At 41.7% G+C, this 21,046-nt stretch overlaps 1 protein-coding gene, 1 long non-coding RNA gene and 1 other non-coding gene across 21 annotated transcripts; 1 reads left to right on the top strand and 2 right to left on the bottom strand.

The window, feature by feature from the left end:
• Window positions 1-1,840: 1,840 nt before the first annotated feature.
• On the bottom strand, window positions 1,841-17,653 carry TIPIN (TIMELESS interacting protein). 19 transcript variants are annotated; one of them, XR_013538896.1, is made up of 12 exons: window positions 17,410-17,653; window positions 15,922-16,074; window positions 15,058-15,151; window positions 12,779-12,854; window positions 11,754-11,876; window positions 11,603-11,666; window positions 10,416-10,622; window positions 6,607-6,701; window positions 5,986-6,105; window positions 4,326-4,481; window positions 3,779-3,844; window positions 1,841-2,619 (listed from the first exon to the last, which is right to left on the bottom strand). XR_013538896.1 is itself a non-coding variant. In XM_078380881.1 (9 exons), the coding sequence occupies exons 2-8, from the start codon at window positions 16,049-16,051 to the stop codon at window positions 6,649-6,651; spliced, it is 747 nt and encodes a 248-aa protein (XP_078237007.1). In that variant the 5' UTR covers window positions 16,052-16,074; window positions 17,410-17,653; the 3' UTR covers window positions 1,841-2,619; window positions 6,607-6,648. The 19 variants fall into 19 exon arrangements, 11 of the variants coding, with proteins under 11 accessions (XP_078237007.1, XP_078237010.1, XP_072838070.2 ...); XR_013538895.1 differs by lacking the exon at window positions 5,986-6,105 and having other exon boundaries at window positions 6,598-6,701; XR_013538894.1 differs by lacking the exon at window positions 5,986-6,105.
• On the bottom strand, window positions 10,871-11,003 carry LOC140702486 (small Cajal body-specific RNA 14). The gene has a single exon (XR_012081674.2).
• Window positions 17,651-19,339, top strand: LOC144584563 (uncharacterized). Its single transcript, XR_013538900.1, has 2 exons — window positions 17,651-17,760; window positions 19,252-19,339. It is a non-coding gene; the product is annotated as an uncharacterized LOC144584563 (long non-coding RNA).
• Window positions 19,340-21,046: the final 1,707 nt, after the last annotated feature.

Genomic DNA, 21,046 nt, shown 5'->3' with positions numbered 1-21,046 from the left:
AGCATGGCCAGAGTAGGAGAGATATGCTGGTATTTTCTCACTCCAGTAAGGAGTCTGGCCGCCGCACTCTGCACCACTTGAAGTTTCCGCATCAGCTTCAAAGGAAGCCCCACGTAGAGCGCGTTACAGTAGCCTAATCTAGAAATTACGAGCGCATGTACTAAGGTAGTGAGTGCCTCCGTGTCTAGATAAGGTTGCAGCCGGGCAATCCGCCAAAGGTGGAAAAAGGCGGTGCGGAATACCGATGCCACCTGCGCTTCCATGGTGAGCATCGGGTCCAGGGGTACCCCCAGGCTGCGGACCCCATTCTTTGCGGCCAGGGCCACCCCCCCAAACATGAGGGAGTTTCCCAAGCCACCATCCACAGGGCCACCCACCCTCAGAACTTCCGTCTTGTCCGGGTTCAAGCTCAGCCTGTTCTCCTGCATCCACTGCTGTACGGCCCCCCAGGCAGTGCTGGAGGGACAGGACGGCATCACCTGCAGTTGGTGAAAAGGAAATATAGAGCTGGGTGTCATCGGCATATTGATGACACGATGCTCCATATCCCCTGATGACCCCACCCAGCGGCCCCATATAGATGTTAAACAGCATTGGGGAGATGATCGACCCCTGTGGAACCCCACAATTGAGACTCCACGGGGCCGAAATACTCTCCCCAAGCTGCACTCTCTGGGGGTGGTCCTCCAAGAAGGAACGGAACCAGGCCAGAGCTAAGCCACCGATACCCAATTCAGAGAGCCTCCCCAGGAGGATACTGTGGCCGACGGTATCGAAGGCCGCTGAGATGTTGAGGAGGACCAACAAAGAAATTTTACCGCTGTCGGCCTCCCTCAACAAGTCATCGTATAGGGCGACCAATGCCGTCTCTCTACCATGGCACGGCCTGAAGCCCGACTGAAAAGGATCCAGGGCATGTTTCATCCAGATGTGCCTGAAGCTGGTCAGCCACCACCCTCTCGACTACTTTGCTCATGAAAGAAATATTGGCGACGGGCCTATAGTTGCCAATTTTGTCCGCCGCCAAATTAGGTTTCTTTCTTATGGGCCTAATGAGTGTCTCCTTGAGGGCAGAGGGAAACCTGCCCTCAAGGAAAGACCCATTTATTATTGCAGTGGCCCATTCTGTTGTTATCGGCCTGGCTGCTTTGATTAGCCAGGCCGGGCAAGGGTCCAAGGAGGAGGTGGTGGCTTGACAGCGGTCAAGCACTCTGGCCACAGAATCAGGCGTGACAGGCTGCAAGGAGTCAAGGGTTACCAGGCAAGACGGAGCACTGGACATCTCTGCTCGACTCACTGTGTTCAAAAAAGGAGAGATGTCCCGTCGGATGGCCTCGACTTTAGATTTTAAAAAGGCTGCAAACTGTTCAGGTGAAAAACTAAGGGAAGGCCTATCATCCAGACCAGTTCCGGATAGGTTGCGCACTATACGGAATAACTCCACCTGCTGGTTGGATGCTTCACTTATCCGGTTAGCGAAGTAAGTTCGACAAGCAGCCTTTACCTTAGACAGGTAAAGGTTAGTTGCGACCTTGACAGCTATCCTATTATAATCCGTCGGGTTCTTCCTCCATCTACACTCTAGCCTTCTCCTATGTCGCTTCAGCACTCGAAGCTCCTGTTTAAATCAGGGCGCTGGACGAGCTCTACGACGGAGAGGGCGTTTAGGTGCGATCGTGTCTATAGCCCTGGTTACGAAGGTGGACCAATTATCTGAACACACATTTGTCTAGCTTTGAAATGACAGCCTGGATTATAAAAGTTTCCTGGTGGTTTTCTTCACAGAAGCCTGGTTCATTTTTTGTTTCCAACATTTATTTCCCTCATTTCACACATAAAATATGGACACAGATACAAATGTTTAATAATATGAAAGTTACAAAAGATTTAAATATTGAAAATGCTGGCTGTAGTTAGCTTGTATTATGTACTGTGGGGGTCCCCAACCTTTTTCACCCCGCGGACTGGATGGGGAAGGCAGGGCGTCCCCCACGCTTGTGCTCATGCACAAATGAGAGTGTGCACATATGCAAACTGCAGGGCAGTACTTGTGTGGGCACTCATAAACATGCGCAAATGGCACGGTGCTTGGATGTGCACACTGGAGCGCACATGCACAAATCAGTTGTGCAACGGTGAGTGCATGCGCGGGGGGGAGGTGTCTCCGTGGCCCGGTCCAGCTCAGGCCATGGACTGGCAGCAGGCTGCAAATTGGGGGTTGGGGACCACTGATCTACTGTTTATTTTTAGTTTGAAGTTGCTTATCCAAGTTTCAGGGATCTTCAGTAAATCTTACTAATATCTGACCTAGAGCTTCCTGACAAAATTGGTCAGTTCAAGCGCTCAAACTGGTTGCAGTTTTTAAAATTCAACTGTGAAAGAAAATGATAATAAAACTCCTTTAGTAACAAAGAATGAAAAATATGCCACTGGTGTTTCAAGATGTAGGGTTTGTCAGTAATTTCCAAAGCAGTTAAGATAATTTATCGTCTTCTATACTTCCACTTCACAGGTTTTCCGTAGCTTCAAAAGGGATACTTCCTGCTTCTACTGCAATCACATCTTGTTGCTCAATCAGAATGGTGTTCTTTTCTTCATCTGGCTGGGTCATGCACATCTCTATTAGAAACAAAAAATATTGGGTGTCTGAAGTTACTGTTCTTGCATTAAGCCCCTTCTTCTGTAAATTTAATTGGTAAGGGTCATACTCTCTAAGTCAATCAATAATAGAGTTTTACAATCTTTTAAAAAGTGACAATCTTTTTAAAAACAACTTTTACAAAGAAAAAAAGGAAAGCAATTATCACTAAAGCAGGAGTCAAGCTGCAGGAAATAGTTAATTTTATAGCAAAATAAAGCGAAGGTTTAATGTGAGGACAGACTTATTTTTATTATGATTACTGCACGTTTCCATGGAAAACAGGAACCAAGAGTATCGTATTACTTAAGAACTTTTTACAGTATTCTCACACCCTGCTCAGCACTTCCTATGAGAAAGTCTGTAGGTGTGAACAGAACATTGATTCTTTATGCCAAATCTCCCTTTCCCCACCAGCCTTTCCCCCTGAGAAAGTACAGGCAAGGAGTGCTAGAATATCTGCCAGCCTGACCCACAACTTCAAAGCTGTCTTCTGGTGGAAGGTTGCCAGTGCTGGTCAACCTTCTGTCTGAGGAAAGCCTTTGCAAGGCAAGGAAAATTGCTATTTAGACAGCTTGCTAGAAAGCAGTATCTCAGTGGTAATACATAGTTTTTCAATGCAGGTGGTTCCAGATTCAATCCCAACATCTCCAGGGAGAGCTGGAGAAACAACTGCTGCCAGTCAGTGTTCAACAGTACTGGGTTAGAAGGATCAATGACCTGACCCAGTGTTAGGGGGCTTCCTAAGCTGCTCCAACCACCTTCCAGTAGCATGACTCATTTCCCCTACCAAGAGGTGCAGAAGAGAGCCTGAAATGAGCATTGTAGATGTGGACTGCACTGGTTGACAACTCAATCTCCATTTCAAAGGTGCCCCTCATGCTACTGACCATCCACAATAATCATGCTCCCAATTGATTTCCCCCTCTGTGGGCCAATGGCCCTTGAGAAGAAAAAGGTGCATGTTTAATCATTTCATTTACAGTATTTGTTTCCAAAGGGCAAAGCAATTGTTTTGGGTAGATACTAAACGTAATTTTCTTTCAGCCAAGGAAGCCAACCCATTTCAGAGTTTGTCTGCACACTTCTCTTCACTGTCTATAAAGCTATCAAGAAGAAATGCAGTTTAAGGTTATCAACCTCCTTTCTTGCCTGGTGACATGACAGTTTGTTAATCTCCATCACTGTAGTAGTCTCTTTACTGAGCTGCACAAAAAAGAAAAAATTGCTATAAAAAAGAATTACTGCATTGTCATGGCAACCCCTATAGGCAAGCAACCTATACTGACTGCAAGAAAACATGTTAAATGAATTAGACCTCCCTGCCTTATGAACAGGCAGGCAGACAGCTTTTAGGCTGTAGGGGAGGGAGAACCTGCAGGCAGCAATTTTCTACCACGGAGCCCATTGCAGTCTGAAAAGGGGAGGATCAAAATCAAAACATGCAGTAAAACTCAAATGAGAGGGAAGGGGATGAAATAAGTCATGGGGGCCCGTGTGTCAGGCTCTAATACAAAAAGGTCACTCCTGGAGCCTTTCCCTCAACACTTATTGTCTTAGGGGCCTCAGGGCCCTTGTTAAGTGCTATCAAGTCTCCTCCACCTCATGGTGAATGTATGAGTGACCTCCAAAATGTTCTATCATTAGCAGTCCTGCTCAGGTCTTGCAAACTCAAGGATGTGGCTACCTTCAATAAGCCAGTCCATCTTGTATGGCTTTCCTCCTTTACTGATGCTTTCAAAACTTTTTCTACCACTATGGCTTCTCCAATTCTTGTCTTCTCGTTAGATGACCAGAGTACAACAGCTTCAATTTTTTCTTTTTTGCTTCAGGCTTGATTTAACTGTTCACATTCAAGAGAAAATTAGACAACCGTCAGATATACCTTGATTTGAATCCCTGCATTGAGCAGGGGGTTGGATTCAATGGCTTTATAGGCTCCCTTCCATATCCATTTCTATGTTCTAGGGCAATGGTTCTCAAACTGGGATCCCAAGATGTTCTTGGACTGCAATTCACAGAAGCCTTCACCACTAGCTGTGCTAGTCAGGATTTCTGGGAGCTGTGGTCCAATAACATCTGAGGACCCAAGTTTGAGAACTGATCTAAGGCCCACTTTTGTGCCTTTTTGGCAGTCCATGATATCTGCAATGCTCTCCTCCAACACCACATTCTGAAATACAGTGGTGCCTCGAATAGCAAACGCTTCGCTATGCGATGAAACCACACAACGATGGGCCCCGGGCCATCGCTGGAGCGTTCGCTCAGCGATGGCCCCTATGGGCTTTTTTCGCTATGCGATGATCGCGCGGACGCGATCAAAGCATAGCGAACAGCTGATCGGCGGTTCCAAAATGGCCGCCGCTAAAACAAAATGGCGGTCGCTGTTTTGCCTCGCTAACGAGGCATCCAAAATGGCCGCCGCAATGGAGAAAACTCGCAGAACGGTGAGTTTTAAGTCCATAGGAACGTATTAAATCAGTTTTAATATGTTCCTATGGACTTTTTTGTTTCACTTAACGATGGATTCGCTGAGCGAGGGTTAATCCGGAACGGATTAACCTCGCTAAGCGAGGCACCACTGTAATTTAATTTCTCCCGGTGGCTGTCTCTACTGTCCAGCTTTCACATCCATACACAGTAGCTGGAAATACAAATAGTGTTGATGATTTGGGGGCATGGACTCCAGGTGATACACCCCTTTTACTTCACAACTTTTTTTCTAGTTTCTTTGTAACTGCCCTTCACAGTCTCAGTCTTCTATATCAGTGTTTGTTTTGAGGGTTTGTTTATTTTGGGGTTGTTGTTTTGTCTAATATGCTTGCAGACTGAAAAAAGTACTTCTTTGAAAGTACTTTTGGTTTCTTGGCTGTGCATTCCATTTGGATGGCTTGATAATTGAACGAAGGCACAGAAAATCTTTAAACATTTAAATTTCTTCAGTAATGTAGCTCTTCTACAGTCATGATTCTTGTCTTCTTAATGTTCAACTGTATTCCTATTTTACAGTTTCATCAAGAGTTCTTTCAAGGTGTCGCTGCTCTCTACCAGTAAGTAACATGGTATATAACTTGCATGTTTCTTTGTTTGTTTATTTAATTTATAGTATACCGCCCATCTAGTCAAAGGCCACTCTGGGTGGCTTACAGCATAATCAAAGCAATAAAATACAGTATAAAAATAAATTCAACATATAAAACATACTGAAATATAACTACTATTAAGCAATTACACATTAAAGTGGCAATGCAAATAATAGTATTGGTGACTGATAGCTTTATTGGGATTCCATGGATGGAAATGCCTGCCTGAACAGCCAGTTTTTAAAGCAGCTTTCTAAAGTTTACCGGCAAGGTGAGGTCCAAGGGTAGTTGGCTCCAGAGTTGGGGTACGACCACTAAGAAAGCCAAGTTCCTTGTCTTCTCCTTCCAGGCTTCTCTCAGGGTCAGCACTCTCAGACATTCAGCCTGGGACAAATGAGTAGGGGGGGTAGTTGTTGCTGAGAGATGTTCTGCCAAGTTCCCAAGTTCTGAACCATTTAGAGCTTTATACGTTAGAACCATCAGCTTGAAGCTGGCCCTGAAGTGGACAGGCAACCAGTATAAGGTGGCCAGGGTTAAGGAAATATGTTGGTATTTACTAACTCCACCTATTGGCCTGGCTGCCATATTCTGGACCTGCTGAAGCTTCCATATCAGCCTCAAGGGAAGCCCCACATAGAGGGCATTACAGTAGCCTATTCTTGAGACTACCAATGCATGGACCAATGTGGTGAGTGACTGGGTGTCCAGTCTGGATGCAATTGCACGATCTGTCAAAGATGAAAGTAGGCGGATTGGACCCAGATGCTGTCTGGTTGTCCCTTGACAGCACTGGGTCCAGAAGAATGCCCAGACCGCACACCTCATCCTTAGCAGAGAAAGTCACCCCACCAAACCGCAAACACTAGGGGCACCCACCCAGAGTACCTCTCTCTTGTCCGGGTTCAGCCTCTGTCTGTTGTCCTTCATTCACCCCAGCACAGCAGCCAGGCAGTGCTCAAGGGACGGAACAGCGTCTACTGCTGATGGGTGGAAAGAGAGATAGAGTTGCATGTCATCCACATAATGATGACACAAAAATCCGAATCTCTGGATGACCTCCCGCAGCAGTCTCATATAGATGTTAAGCGGCAACTGGGAGATTATTGATCTTTCTTCCACTAGTTTTCACTCTGACTATCTAATCCAGCCTTCCATAAGACATATTCTGTGTATAGGTTGAACAGATAGGGAAATAAAATACACCCTTGTCTTACAACTATAGGGAACAACTGTTTCTACACAGTCTGTCCCAACAGCTTTTTGTCCAGAACATATATTACGCATCAGGACAATAAAGTGTTGAGACATACTCTTTAAAAATATTGTCCATAGGTTTTCACCATGAATACACTCAAAAGTTTTGTTGCAGCCAAAATGCAAACTGACCTTCTGAAGTGTTTGGTATGAATTGAAATATATCTTTGTCCCTTTCAGTATCCAGTCTGCACATCGGACATTTCTCACTCAACATAGGGAAAAAAATCTTTGTTGTGATACTTAAAGCATCACTTTGCTTGCATGAGATATTAATACACTCACTGGTGTTTTCATTTGGGGACGGCAATTTATACTGATTGCTTCCAGTCTGTGGGCCACTGTTTTGTTTTCTATATTTACTGGCATATTCCTGTTACGATTTTGACATATCCAGTCTCTGTAGTTTGAAATGGAATATTGAGAGGACTGTCTATTCATGGTGATTTAGTTCTTCCAAATGCTTACAGAGGCTTCCACTTCATTTTCTAAAACTGCAAGTTCTTGGCCACGGGATTCTTTTTTTAAAAAAATCTGACATCCTTGCATTTCTTCTATATAGTTTTTCAGTTTATCATTTTCATCTTCTCTTTATTTTATCCAGGTAAGATATCATGATCATTTACTGATTTTTTTACCATCCCTAATCTAGGCTTAAATTTCCCTTTGATTTCCTGGATCTTATGGAAGAGATATCTCCTTCCCAAGGGTCTATCCCTCTTATTTCAGAGTAACAGAAATACATACTGGTCAACAAAAAATAATAATAATAAAAGAATATTCCTGTCACTAGAAAACACAGTAATGCTGAAAAAAACTGGCAGCAGCAGAAGAGGAAAACCAAAATGAGATACAATCAATAAAGAAAGCCATGGCCTTGAATTTACAAGACCTGAGCAGGATTGATGATAGGGACATTTTGAAGGTTACCTATTCTTAGGTAAAGGTAAAGGTTCCCCTTGACAATTTTTGTCCAGTCGTGTTCGACTCTGGGGGGCGGTGCTCATCTCCATTTCCAAGCCATAAAGCCAGCGTTTTTGTCCGAACACAACCTTCCGTGGTCACATGGCCAGTGCGACTTAGACACGGAACGCTGTTACCTTCCCACCGAGGTGGTCCCTATTAATCTACTCGCATTTTGCATGCTTTCGAACCGCTAGGTTGGCGGGAGCTGGGACAAGCGACGGGCGCTCACTCCGTCGCATGGATTTGATCTTACGACTGCTTGGTCTTCTGACCCTGCAGCACAGGCTTCTGCTGTTTAGCCCACAGCGCCACCACGTCCCTCCACCTATTCTTAGGATTACCATAAATCAGAGACTTGATGGCACATTACAGCAAGCAATAAACCAGTTATTATATCGACAGCTAATTATAAGAATAAACACTGTACACCAAATGTGCTGTTCTTCTGGAATCATTTTGGTATGAGAAAACACAGCCCTACTAAACTGGAGTAGACCTCTGCGAAATATCAGAAATTTTATTTTACATAAAATCTAACATCCCTTGAACTGCAAAAGGGACAGGTAAAGTACAACCCACAATTCACATGCATGGCCTCCTCTAACTTCCCTTCTACAATTTTTAAGCAAAAAGAAAATGCTCAAGGAGTTTCTTTGCACACTGCAGGACACATGGGAGGCAATTCTGATATATTCCCCACCAGTACCTGTCTCCATCCATCCACCAAAACTTATTTTGCTTTAATTTGGCCCCTGAAGGGCACAGCAAAATTATCTAAGGAAAAACTGCTTTTTAAGTCTGGAAAATGTATGTGAGAGCAGTCCCTAAGGTTCAGGAGTTAAGCATGTCTGACCACTGGACTTCTGGAAATTGCCTAGTCCTACGTTACTGGGACATTATAATGGACATTAAAGTTCCATGAATTTAAATGCAGAATGTTTCCAAATTTATAAAGGAGAGTTGAGGGTGTGATCAATATATTAAAAAGCGCACACTTCACATAATTTCTCTCAGTTGAACAAAAAGTAAGAGTTGCTGTAGGGAAAGAAACACTTCCACTGATTCTCTTAAAAATCTGAAATGTACAACCAATCACTTTATTCCTATCTACAATTCTTCCTTAGGGCATTTCTTTAATAAAAATATAGAACTACAAAGCTGTCATATCTGAAACTGAAAGAGAACTCACGTACTGTATTACTATTAGCATTGATCACTTTTATAACTGCCATAGCTGATTCAAATATTTGCTAAAACAGATTTAAAGCCGTTTTTAAAAACACTTGACTATTTTGCAGGAACATGAGCCAAATAAACAATGGATGTTCAACTTCAAACAATGGTCCAATCATTTTATGATACTATAACTTGAGTAAAGCCAGAAATATATATGTACCATCTATACATCAGTGAAATTACTGGACCAGCATTATTCCACAACATGGCTACTGGCTGAAATTCTGTTGGTGTAACTACGCCTGCACAAGGTCGATGACTTCATTAGTAGAGGGCGTTTTTTATCAATTAAAAACTGCCTCCTTCTGTCGAGTTCCATTTTATGGAAGACACTGGAACTAAATTAGGGGAGGAGGAAGTCTTTGTTGCTACTAGATACCATTAACAGCAGGGGGAGATTTCCAATAATCAAAGACTTCTTACTGTGATGTAAGCTGTAGGTTTTGCTTTCAGACTCTGAAAGGAACTACAGTTGTGCCCTGCTGGACAATTACCCTGCTCTATGATGAATCCGCTTTATGTTGATGTTTTTGCAATCGCAAAACAATGTTTTAAATGTTTTTTTTTCGCTGTGTGACGATCGGTTCCCTGCTTCGGGAACCGATTTTCGCTTTACAACGACCAGCAAACAGCTGATTGTCGGGTTTCAAAATGGCCGCCAGCTTAAGAAAATGGCCCCCCTTTTCCTAGGACGGATTCCTCGCTTTACAGGCACCAAAAATGGCCGCCGTATGGAGGATCTTCGCTGGACGAGCAGGTATTCAGTCCATTGGAACGCACTGAACCATTTTCAAAGCATTTCAATGGGTTTTTTTAAATTTCGTTCGACGTTTTCACTCTACAGCGATTTTGCTAGAACGAATTAACATCGTCAAGTGAGGCACCACTGTACACAAAGGTTAGAAAAACCACAGGATGATGCAAGAATTTAAAAAGCCACAGGAGAAAGGCAGAAAATTTTTAATGAATAAAAATCAACCCCAACATCATCACCCTTCTTTGGGTGTAAGTTATACAACAGGATTTCGAGCTTTAAAATTTTTTTAAAGTACCTATTCTATCCCCTAAAAGAGGCAAAATAGTGATGATTTGTCTGTAGAACAGTTTCATATATATCAGAAACAGTAACTTTTTTCTTCAGTTCCTAAAACAGAACAACTATTTTTAAAGATTTTTAAAATGTAAGTATCCAAACTACATCCACATTTCTCTCTCTCAACTCTTATTTTGGAACTTACCATGTTCTTCTAATAGAATGTTGGACTGTGTTTTTGCATGTCTTCTTTCAAGGGCTATTTGCCTGTTTCTTTCAATTCTCTGCTGTTGCTCCTCTGTTAGTATAGTACTTAAAGGTGAATCATACTTTTCCTCGGCATTCAGTATTTCAGAAAATATATCTGGTTCTTCAGTGGCTATAGTAGGTACATTGGTTCCTGCATCTTCACCTGTAGTGAATGCAAGAACTCCATCAGCAGTTTTAGGCCAAAATCTGTATTTTAGCAAAATTGCTTCAAAATGAGTATATCCTGAAACATTTCCTTCCTCTGTGTTCACCACATTCCTATAACTGTAAATCAGTACGCCCTTACTTCATGAAACAGCTAAAGTTATCACATATGTAGTAAACAAAAACGTTTGTATATTTCTTGGATCTTACTTTAAAATCAAAATGTTTTCTGTTTCCCAGAATACATATGTATGGAACCATCGCACAGAAATCTGATAACTCGACAGACACTGTCGGCAGGAACCATCTTTTAATGTATGTGGTTATCTAGGGCTGCACTGTATTGTTAACAAATGCAACCAATATTCATTGCAACCACATATATGATTTTTTTACTCCAATATAGATAAAGACATAATAGTATTAGTCACTGTTGTGGCAGTGTCACAAACTTCTTCCTAATCTGTCCACAAGAAGTCCAAAATATCATAAGAGAAAACTATTATGAAGATATGACTAAAATACAGTCCTCATCAAAATGGATACAGAATGTATTTTAACAAACCAATTTGTATCCTCGCAATGTAGAATACAGTGTCTGAACTGGAGATGAAGCCAGCAAATACATACATCCCTAGTATTAATGTTCCTTACTACAGGAGGACAACATTCATTACACAAAGACGGACAGAAATTACATAGACCAATTCTGAGTGGACCGCCAAGCACTAGGATTGCTGCATAGAAAACTAGACAGCTCAAAAATCTGATTCAAGAAGGTACTGCTTCTGTCCTTGAGCAGGAGTGTACCTTCAGAGTCACTGAGGATAAATCAGTCCATCTTCAACTGCTGAAGTGTTTCTGAACATGCACCCAACAATATTAACCTGATTCAATAAACTAAGTGCATCCCAAATTTTGTTTTTAAGACATATTGTAATACTAGTCAATGTACTCCCATTTTCATTGCATACATGCCTTCATTACCTGGGAAGTCTTCATGCAAAATGGGTAGATCAAGTCTAATTCGCTTTAAGCATGCCTAGAAATGAGAACATGTACCATTTATTATTTACAACCTTCAATGAAGTATTATGTTTATTGAAAACTTAACACAGCTGACACTCACCTGAACGGTGTTCTTACTTCCCAAGCGCTCTACTCTGTCAACAAACTCTTCAAACTGAAGTTTAGGAAACAGCCTGTGAGCCCAGTGCTCCATGTGCCTTATAAGTGTCTGCAGGTCTGCTTCCTGAAAGCAAGGACAAGATTCTGTACTTGATCAGCCAAGCACTGGGCATACTCAGTCTTCACTCAACTATCAGTGTTAAACAATGGATAATTTAGCTTTGTATCTCTGGACTGTTAAGATTTACAATGTACAAAAAGAATTGTTATCACTACTGATTGGACGTCCTTTCTTGACAATACTGGCAGAATGGCCACAGCTCCCTAACAGAGCAAAAGTTTTACACCTTCAAGTAGGAAGGGCCAAATTAAAAATGAATTCCTCTTTGCACACATGTTATGGCAGCAGCAAGATTATTTCCCTTAATACAAATCACACTACAAGACCAGAGCAATTATTTGGAATGGTCTCTCAAAAACTATTTGTACAGTGAGTAACAATCTGTTCAACAATGTAGTAAATCCTCTCCTTTGCTTGACCCTCCTCATATAAGCAGACAAGATGTGTCCATCCAAATTTGTTAAGACTACAACTCTCATCATTTATCATAATTGGCTGTGCTGACTAGGGGCAATGAAAGTTGCAGTCCAACATTTGCAAGGCTGCAAGTTGCCCAATCCCACTTTATCTGGTTACAGAGGCACCACATTAAACAAATATTACTTAAAACCATGATTATTATACCACTATCTGAAGAAGCGGTACTTGTCTATGAAAGCTGACATTAAAATAGAGCCATTAATCTTTAAATTGCCACAATGTTTTTGTCTTCTTTGTTTTCTTTGTGTTTTGTTTTTTCCTGACATTTTATACCACTATTATCAAAAGAAAAGTAACAACAATTCACTGAAATTAAAAACTCTTCACAATTGAAAGTTTTGGATGTAACGTAGTTGAGACCCCAGACTACTATCATATGCATACAATTGGCCACAAAAATCAGAAGACTTCTCAGCATTGCTTACCTCATGACCTTTACCTTTGAATTTTACATTATCAAACATACTTCGCAAAGCTGGAAGTCCTCGCTCTGACACCAACCTGTGAATGTTAGAAGTGTCTCCAGTTACTTGGAAAAAAGGAATTGTTATTCTGTCTATAATCTTGAAATACTGTGTCAAAGTGTACAAGAAGCTTTCTGAATGCACACAGAAAACAAAACGCCACAGAGAACAAAACTGTGCTGAACCTTATTGAAACAGATTGACAATTTATGAGTAAGATTGTTGGACTGTCCCTTAGAAAGGTGCTGGTGTGCATTAGATCACAGAAATACAAAATCCTTGTCCTGCCATTAGGCTCCAAACATCTTCTATTGCAGTCTTCTACCCTTGTCCTCCCCACATTCTGTCAAAGAGATGACATGACAGAAAAACACATCAAGGGATGATGTGACCAACTTGTAACACTAATTTACAAAGACCACTTATTAAGTATTAAATACCTATTCAGCCCAAGGACCCCAATACTGTACAGTGGTGCCTCGCACAACGATTGCTTCATACAACGATGAATTCACACAGCGATGGGTTTTTTTGAGGAATTTCCCCCATCGTTTAACGATGTTCTCTATGGGGGAATTTCACTTAACGATGTCCCTTTTTGCTCATTTAAAAGTGTCTTAAAATGTTTGAAACCTGTTTTAAATGCTTGGATTCCATAGTGCACCTTGTGAAACATGTGAAAACTTAATTTGGTTTTGTTCTGAGTCTTCATTAATTTTTGGTGATTTTTTAATTTTCCCCATTTAAATCAATTGAATGGACAGTTCAATGCATTTAAATAGGGAAAACAAAAAACCATAAAAAATTAAGGACGACTCAGAACAACACCAAATTAAGTTTGCATAGGGTTCAGGAGGTGGGCTAACGATTGCAAGCATTTAAAACCTGTTCCAAACATTGTAAGACACTTAAAAATGAGCGAAAAGGGACATCGGAAAAGACTTCAAAAGCAGGAAAATGGAGATCAAAGAGCCCTTTCCAATGTCCGGTTTCGCTCATTTAAAAGTGCCTTACAATGTTTGGAACAGGTTTTAAATGCTTGCAATCGTTAGCCCACCTCCTGAACCCTATGCAAACTTAATTTGGTGTTGTTCTGAGTCGTCCTTAATTTTTGGTGATTTGTTGAATTTTCTGTCATTGGAATGCATTGGACGGAAAGTTCAATACATTCCAATGAGAGAAAATTCAAAAAATCACTAAAAATTAAGGACGACTCAGAACATCAAATTAAGTTTGCATAGGGTTTAGGAGGTGGGCTAACGATTGCAAGCATTTAAAACCTGTTCCAAACACTGTAAGGCACTTTTACAGGAGCGAAAAAGGACTTCGCAAAGCCATTGAAATGTATTGAGTCGGCTTCAATACATTCCAATGGAGGAAACACTGTTTCACTCAACGATGTTTCCTATGGGTTTTTTCACTTAAAGACAGCAATCTGTTCCAATTGGAACGGATTAACCGGTTTTCAATTCATTCCTATGGGAAATGGTGTTTCACAGAACGATGTTTCACACAACGTTGATTTTTTTGGAACCAATTAACATCGTTGTGTGAGGCACCACTGTATATCGAATTGGTAAAAACAAATGAATCAAAAAAGCAAGTCCCAAAACCAGAAGCCAGCCATTTAAGTTACACAACAGTGGAAACTACTAAGACAGATAAAAAAGCAAAAAGCGTGTTGCTTATATACCGCCCCACAGCACTTCAAGCACTCTCTGGGCAGTTTACAAGTTAATTATGCAGGCTACCCATTCCCACCCTCCCAGCAAGCTGAGTACTCATTTTACCAACCTCGGAAGGATAGAAGGCTGAGTCAACCTTGAGTGATTACAGAACAAATATCTTTTAAAAACTAGCAGTATGCTGAAAACACTGATAAGCAGGGAGGCAACTGAATCGAACAGAACAAAGAAGCCCACATAAATGGACACTACAACTGAAGGCCTTGTCATCTTGGTTAATCAGAATGCTAAATGCAAGAGGTCAACTCAACGGTGACAACAGGAAGGTGCAAGCAAGCTCATCTGGAATTCAGCTATCAAAGCATTGTTCTGAATAACTCTCTAAAAATGCATCAGACACACAGATCAACAAAGGATCAAAACTGTATATGTGCACCAGCATACATGTTGGGGTTTTAGGTTCAAGAATTCCAACATTAAATAAAAAGCATTAATAAAACACATTTTTGTGCTGTATATAAACTATGTATATGTAATTTCTTCTGCTGAAAATACCTTTGAGCATCTAGTTTAGGCAATGGTCTTCTAACCACTCTCCTGGTAGTTCCTGAGGCATCCTTGGTTTGTGACAGTTTGTTGCCCTCCGGCTCTGGCAAATAAAATACAACATGTGTAAAGAAGGAGAATGTAAATTATATCAATTGGATTGATATATTATTATACATATGGTACAGTGGTGCCCTGCATAGCGACGATAATCCGTTCTGGATAAATCATCGCTATCCGGAAACATCGCTATACGGAAATAAAAACCCCATAGGAACGCATTAAACTCCGTTTAATGCGTTCCTATGGGGGATAAACTCACCGCTAAGCGGGAATCCTTCATAGGGCCGCCATTTTCGCCGCCTCGGTAAGCGAGGAATCGGTGCGAAAACGCTGCGTGGCGGCCATTATGTTGATCTGGCGGCCATTTTGGAACCGCCGATCAGCTGTTTCTAAAACATCGCAATGTGATGTTTTGCCTATTTAGAACATTGCAATGCAATCGCTTTTGCGATCGCAAAATCCGCATTGCTATGCGGTTCGTCGTTAAACGGGGTGCTCGTTATGTGAGGCACCACTGTATCCATAAATGCAATACTAGTCTCAGATAAACCAACACACACACAGTATATTAAAAACTATAGCCATAAACCATTAAAAACTATAGCCATAAATTCTATCCCTTATGTTTCCAATAGATAATTGTTTTCAATGTTTTGGGTACAGAAAATTTCACAGTGACTCTGCAATGTCATAAACACTCTTCCTGAGTAAAGCCCACTGAATGCAAGGGAACTTAACCCTACATAAGCATACAGAAGGAAATACTGTTAGATTCCCTAATGCAAAGATTTAGATTAAATGAACCGTCACCTCCATTAACTAAGGAGGCGTCATCATTGTCTCCTGGAGAGTCTGGAGGTGGGAGAGGTAGAAACTCCTCATCCTGGATATGTTCATATTCAGGAAGATCAAACAAACCGCCTTCTAACGGATCTATCATCTTGCCACCAAAGGAGCTCTATCCTGGAAAATAACATAAACATTATCAAAATTAAAGAAAGGGAGGCTAACAACACTATGCAACAGGCACTTTTTTAAGAATGGCAGAGAATCTCTTCTCCCAATTCAGCAGTAAATTTAAAATATCCAAGGAAGATCAAAATACATAGGTTCAACATGAAAACTCTTGCCCACCCTCAGAAAGCTGTGGTCTATCAACTCATATTGAGAACTCATTAGTCTAAATAAGGTGGTACATTTTATCAACAAAATAGCATGTTATCAGAAACTAATATTGAAGCCAAGCCCCAACCTTAATACAGTGCCAACTCTTATCTTTCCCCTTTAGAAACTGCACTTTATAATCAAATATGTTATGAAACACTTTGCACCTCATGTGCATGTTTTCTGAAAATTATGCAAACATGGGAGAAGAAAGAGTTCAATTATTTCATTCCCTGCTCTGCTCCTGAAGGGAAACGGGAGGACCTTTCCTGTCACTGCTCCTGACACTCTGGAACTCTCTCCCCCTGGAAGCCAAGCTAGCCCCATCTTTGACTTCTTTCCAAAAGGAGGCAAAGATCTTTATCTTCAGGCAGGCCTTTCCCTTGTGACTGGCTGTCCGGGAGGGTTTTTTTTTTAATTGAGTGTTGTCCCTTGTTTCTTTGAATCTGTTTTTAATGTTGATTTTATCATTTTTAGTGGGGTATTTGTTTGATTCTCTTTTAAATGTTTGTCATACTTTCTGATTTTAGCTTTTACATCTTGCTTTTTAATTATGTAACCACCTTGGGCTTTTTGAAGGAGAATGAATCATTTAAAGGAGAATGGTAGGGTAAAAATGTTTTAAATAAATAAACAAACAAATAAACTGAAGAAGCCACTTCAAAGGAGCTATATCCTTTGGGAGAAGGGGTTCAGAGGAAAGAGCTCCTGAGACACCCGCCCCCATCAGAAACAGCTCCCAACCCCCTCAGATAATCCGACTCACGGGGCCCCTTCCAGCTCTGCAGTTCCCAGATTTACGGTTTTTTTTTTAAATCGTGCACCTTTAACGCAGAGAAGCATTTTACCTCAGATCTACTTCACGACTCTTATCTATCCCTGAAAAGCCAAAGAGCTGTTGGGCCTATCCCTCCTTTTAATCCTCATTCAAAGCGAAGTCTTTGCTCCAGAATAGCCGGGGAAAAGGAAATATACTCCCTTTTACTCGGACGTACCCTTAGGAAGCAAACACTCTCCTCCCATGGCCGTCTCCTTTTTTTTTCCCCTTTCCCTCCTAACGACAGGCAGCAGAGGGAGGATTCCCATCCACCGAAAGCTGGAGGAAGAAAGGACCTTGTCATGAATCCGCCCTACCTGAGGAAAACCTACGAGACACTTCGGACGGGGGGCGGGGGCTTCTCCTCCCTCCGCGGCTTACATGACGGGAAATTTCTCTCAAAACCAGGGCCTTTCCCAGTTCCGGGGGTGGCGGCGAAGGAAGGAAGAAAGCACCGACGGACGACGCGAGGCCAGACGCGGAGACGAAGGACTCTCCCCGGCACCGGGCAAGAGGCCTCGGCGCGCGCGGGTTTGAACGCGGAAGTCGCCCGGTCTCGCGAGACTTGGGCCTCCCGCTCGACTGAAAAAGAGGCCGCTTCCCGCCTCAGGAGGAGGGAGCGCCCAGTCTTTCTCCTCAGGAGACGGCTCGGCGCTCACGCGGCCGGGGTGTGGACGTCGCTCTCCCTCACCCCTCGCGTGCCAGCACCCGCCAATAAAGGGTAGCTGCACGAGTAAACAGATGAAGAAGGAGACGACCAAAGATGGGAGTGATTTAACTTGGGAAAGCCTATGTGTGTCCCCCCCCCTCGATTGATATACCACAACTCTCATACCCACCAAATTTAAAGAGGAGAGGTGCCAGTGAGGTTGGTGGAAGCCTTTAGGTTGGAAAGAAACACCAACCTCGGCCTTATAAAACATTCTGTAAGATTGTTGTGGAAAACCTTTTAGCTTGACTTTCCAGCCCGCAACAATGGGCATTATTTTTCCTACCCTGCAGATTTGAACCGCCCTGCCGCCTTCCTTGACTCAGGTTTGGTTGTTCACTAGACCACCCCTAGACCAGCTAAGTGGAGATTGAGGCAAAAGACTTGCATGCAAGAATTTGCTATGAGTACCACAACTAATGGTTCCCAATGTGTGTAGCGGATAGAGTGGCAAATTAGAACTCAGGATGTCTAGATTTTGAATCCCCAATTGGCCATGGGAACTCACCAGGGAAAGGAACATGTAAAACCACTCCTTAAATATCTCACTTACCTTTAAAACTCTGTTAGGGTCTCTATAAGTCGGTTCCAACTTGATGGCAAGAACACACAGCACCGTTTTTTCCACACAGACATTTATGCTTGATGATTGAAATGTTCCTGTTGGCACCAGATCAGGAGCTGGATTGGGGTTTTGGAAATTGGTTTAAAGTCACGTGGTACTCGCGTGGTTTTTGGGTTACTGTGTACATGCTCTCACTATAGTCTTAAGTGTGAGTGTGTTATATGAGCCAAAGGGCTACCTGGTTTTTCTAAGCTAAATCACTCTCCTCTTCCGTGTCTTCTTTTACACTTCTCTTTTCCCTCATTAAAAAGTGAATCACTATTCCTAAAGTAGCTGCAATTTTTATTTGCTTGTGGGAGCAAAGGGAGCTGAGGTCTGTTTTATACCCCAGACCCAGCTTGTGCTTTGCCAACCTTTCCTTATACTGTTCAAAAAAGTTTCATTTGCTGTATTAATGCTTTGCTGGCCAACTGTGACTACCGTTGTGATGTAGTAATTAGTTTTGCAGACTAGGGCTGGAAAGGCTTCAGTACAAATCTCATCTCTTCTAGGAATCTCAGTAGATGGATCAAGTCATGACCTCTCAGCTGGAGTTACCTTTCAGGATTGTAGTGAGAATAAAAATTCAGGAGGGATAGGAGCCTTCCTGTATTGGACCATATGGAAGAAAAGTATAATAAAACTCTACCCACTAAATAAAGACAATTAGTAACAAACAAACAGCCACCCGTGTTGTATGCTTGATAGGCAAGACAGATGCCCTTTTCTCTAAAAATATCTCATGAAAATCATGTAATCAGCTTAGTAAAGTTAATGCCAGATTGGCATTTGTTGCTGCATTTTCTGCCTGGTTCCATCTGGTATATCATTCTCTCTTCCTCCAAGGTCACAACTCATGTTCAAGCAGCCACTGTGGAAGTATTGGCCAAAGAGGCTGGGCTACCATGACTTCCAAATATTCTGGCCTCCACCTCCAACCACTCCTAACCATCATAATCAGTCAGCAAATATTAATGGGGTTGCAATCCAAAGAAATCAGGAACTGCTACAGCTGTCCACTCCTGAGCTACTGTGTTTGGTGTTAATTCCATATTTTGTTGCCTCCCGATACATATATTTGTAAATTCAAAACACATTCACAAGACTTTTTGAGAACTAGAATGCTTCTACAATGGAGAAGTTGTAGCGTAGTGAGGGCCAGGATCATCGCAATGGCCAATAAGATGAAGCCAGCCAAAGGTCCAGGAGCGTGAAATAAGTCTGTGAAGAAGAAAACTAGTTACCAGCATTCAGACCAACTTCCAACAATACTTAAGTCACCGTAAAGTTGAAATTGGCATCAATAGAAGTGTTTTTAATTAAAAGTTTAAACCTCTCCTTAGCTGTGTGCAATGGTCTCATTTTGGAATGGGCTTCTAATTTGCCTGAGTAAAAGCAAAGCAACTAAGATGCATGCTATCCATAAGCAGGTGGGTAGGATATACTAAGCAAAAGCATCGCCTTAGTTCCTCAGTGCATCATGCATTATTTTTTTTCCACTTTGTGACCCCGTACCAGAGCTTGGAAAGAACTACATCTACATGTAATTGTTTTTCAAGGAGGTAGCAAAATGACATTAGTGAAACATTAATGCAGTAATAACATTAATGAAAACAAAAGAGTTGGAGTACCTTAAAGACCAACTGATTTATTTCAGTGTGCATAACATTTGTGGACTACAGCTTCCAGTGGCCATGCTGGCTGAGGAGTTCTGGGAGTTATAATCCAAAATCAAATATTATACAAATCTCTAATTACAATCCACTTCCTCCAGCAGATTATAATTCATGAACGTTCACATTGCAATAAATCTGTTAATCTTTAAAGTTCCACAATACTTCTGGTTTATGTGGTTCTCACCTATAATTAGTCATTGGGGGAGAGGGATTGAAAACAACTAGAAAGAGTTATTAATGTCACCATAACGCAAGAGGATTGTAGCTCAGACTGAATCTAAAGCTGAAATCCTCTTGGGTTATAGTGGACATGAATAAGTCCTACTTGTTTTCAAAAATATATCAGGGATCTTCTAACAACTCTTCTCAGACTGAAGAAACTACTTGGATGAGCAGCGAAACGTTTCCAGCTGACAAGAAAGAAGTCCGGTTGCCATGACTCAACTTCCTCCATCAAGGATAGTTTCATGAAATATGACATTTGCACCCAGAAGAGCTGAAACACATCCATATTTTTGCACTAGAGCAGTGGTTCTTAACCTTTTTGAAAGAAACGCCCCCTTGAGCCATTGAGGAAGTTATCATCACCCCCCTCCCCACGGTGATGATATTTTTATTTATTTATTTATTTATTTATTCATTCATTCATTTATTCATTCATTCATTCATTCATTCATTCATTCATTCATTTAATACACTTAAATCCAATGACCCCTGTAAACAAAATTCAATTCCAAGAAAATGAAATGCCCCCCAAAAGTAACATTTAATGATTTAGTTGCAAGCGAATTTTAAGACGCAAAAAGAAATATAAAAAGGGCATAAAAACAAACCGCAATGCAGGAACTAAAAATTTCAAGACGAAAACTCTGAAACTAAATTAAGATTGGAGGAAAATACATATTCATGCACATTGTAAAAAGGCTGCAGCCATCTTCACAGGTTTGGCTTGCTCCAGAGCCCCC

This window comes from Pogona vitticeps, chromosome 12, assembly GCF_051106095.1.
Source record: "Pogona vitticeps strain Pit_001003342236 chromosome 12, PviZW2.1, whole genome shotgun sequence".
Taxonomy (NCBI): Eukaryota; Metazoa; Chordata; class Lepidosauria; order Squamata; family Agamidae; genus Pogona; species Pogona vitticeps.
This window is presented reverse-complemented; position numbering and strand designations above follow the sequence as displayed.

Coding starts and splice junctions, on each gene's coding strand:
- TIPIN (XM_020805682.3), bottom strand. CDS start 16,051: ATGATAGATCCGTTAGAAGGCGGTTTGTTTGATCTTCCTGAATATGAA. Junction 11,667..11,753: donor GAAGTAAGAACACCGTTCAG/GTGAGTGTCAGC, acceptor TCTCATTTCTAG/GCATGCTTAAAGCGAATTAG. Junction 2,620..10,415: donor CATTCTATTAGAAGAACATG/GTAAGTTCCAAA, acceptor TGTTTCTAATAG/AGATGTGCATGACCCAGCCA.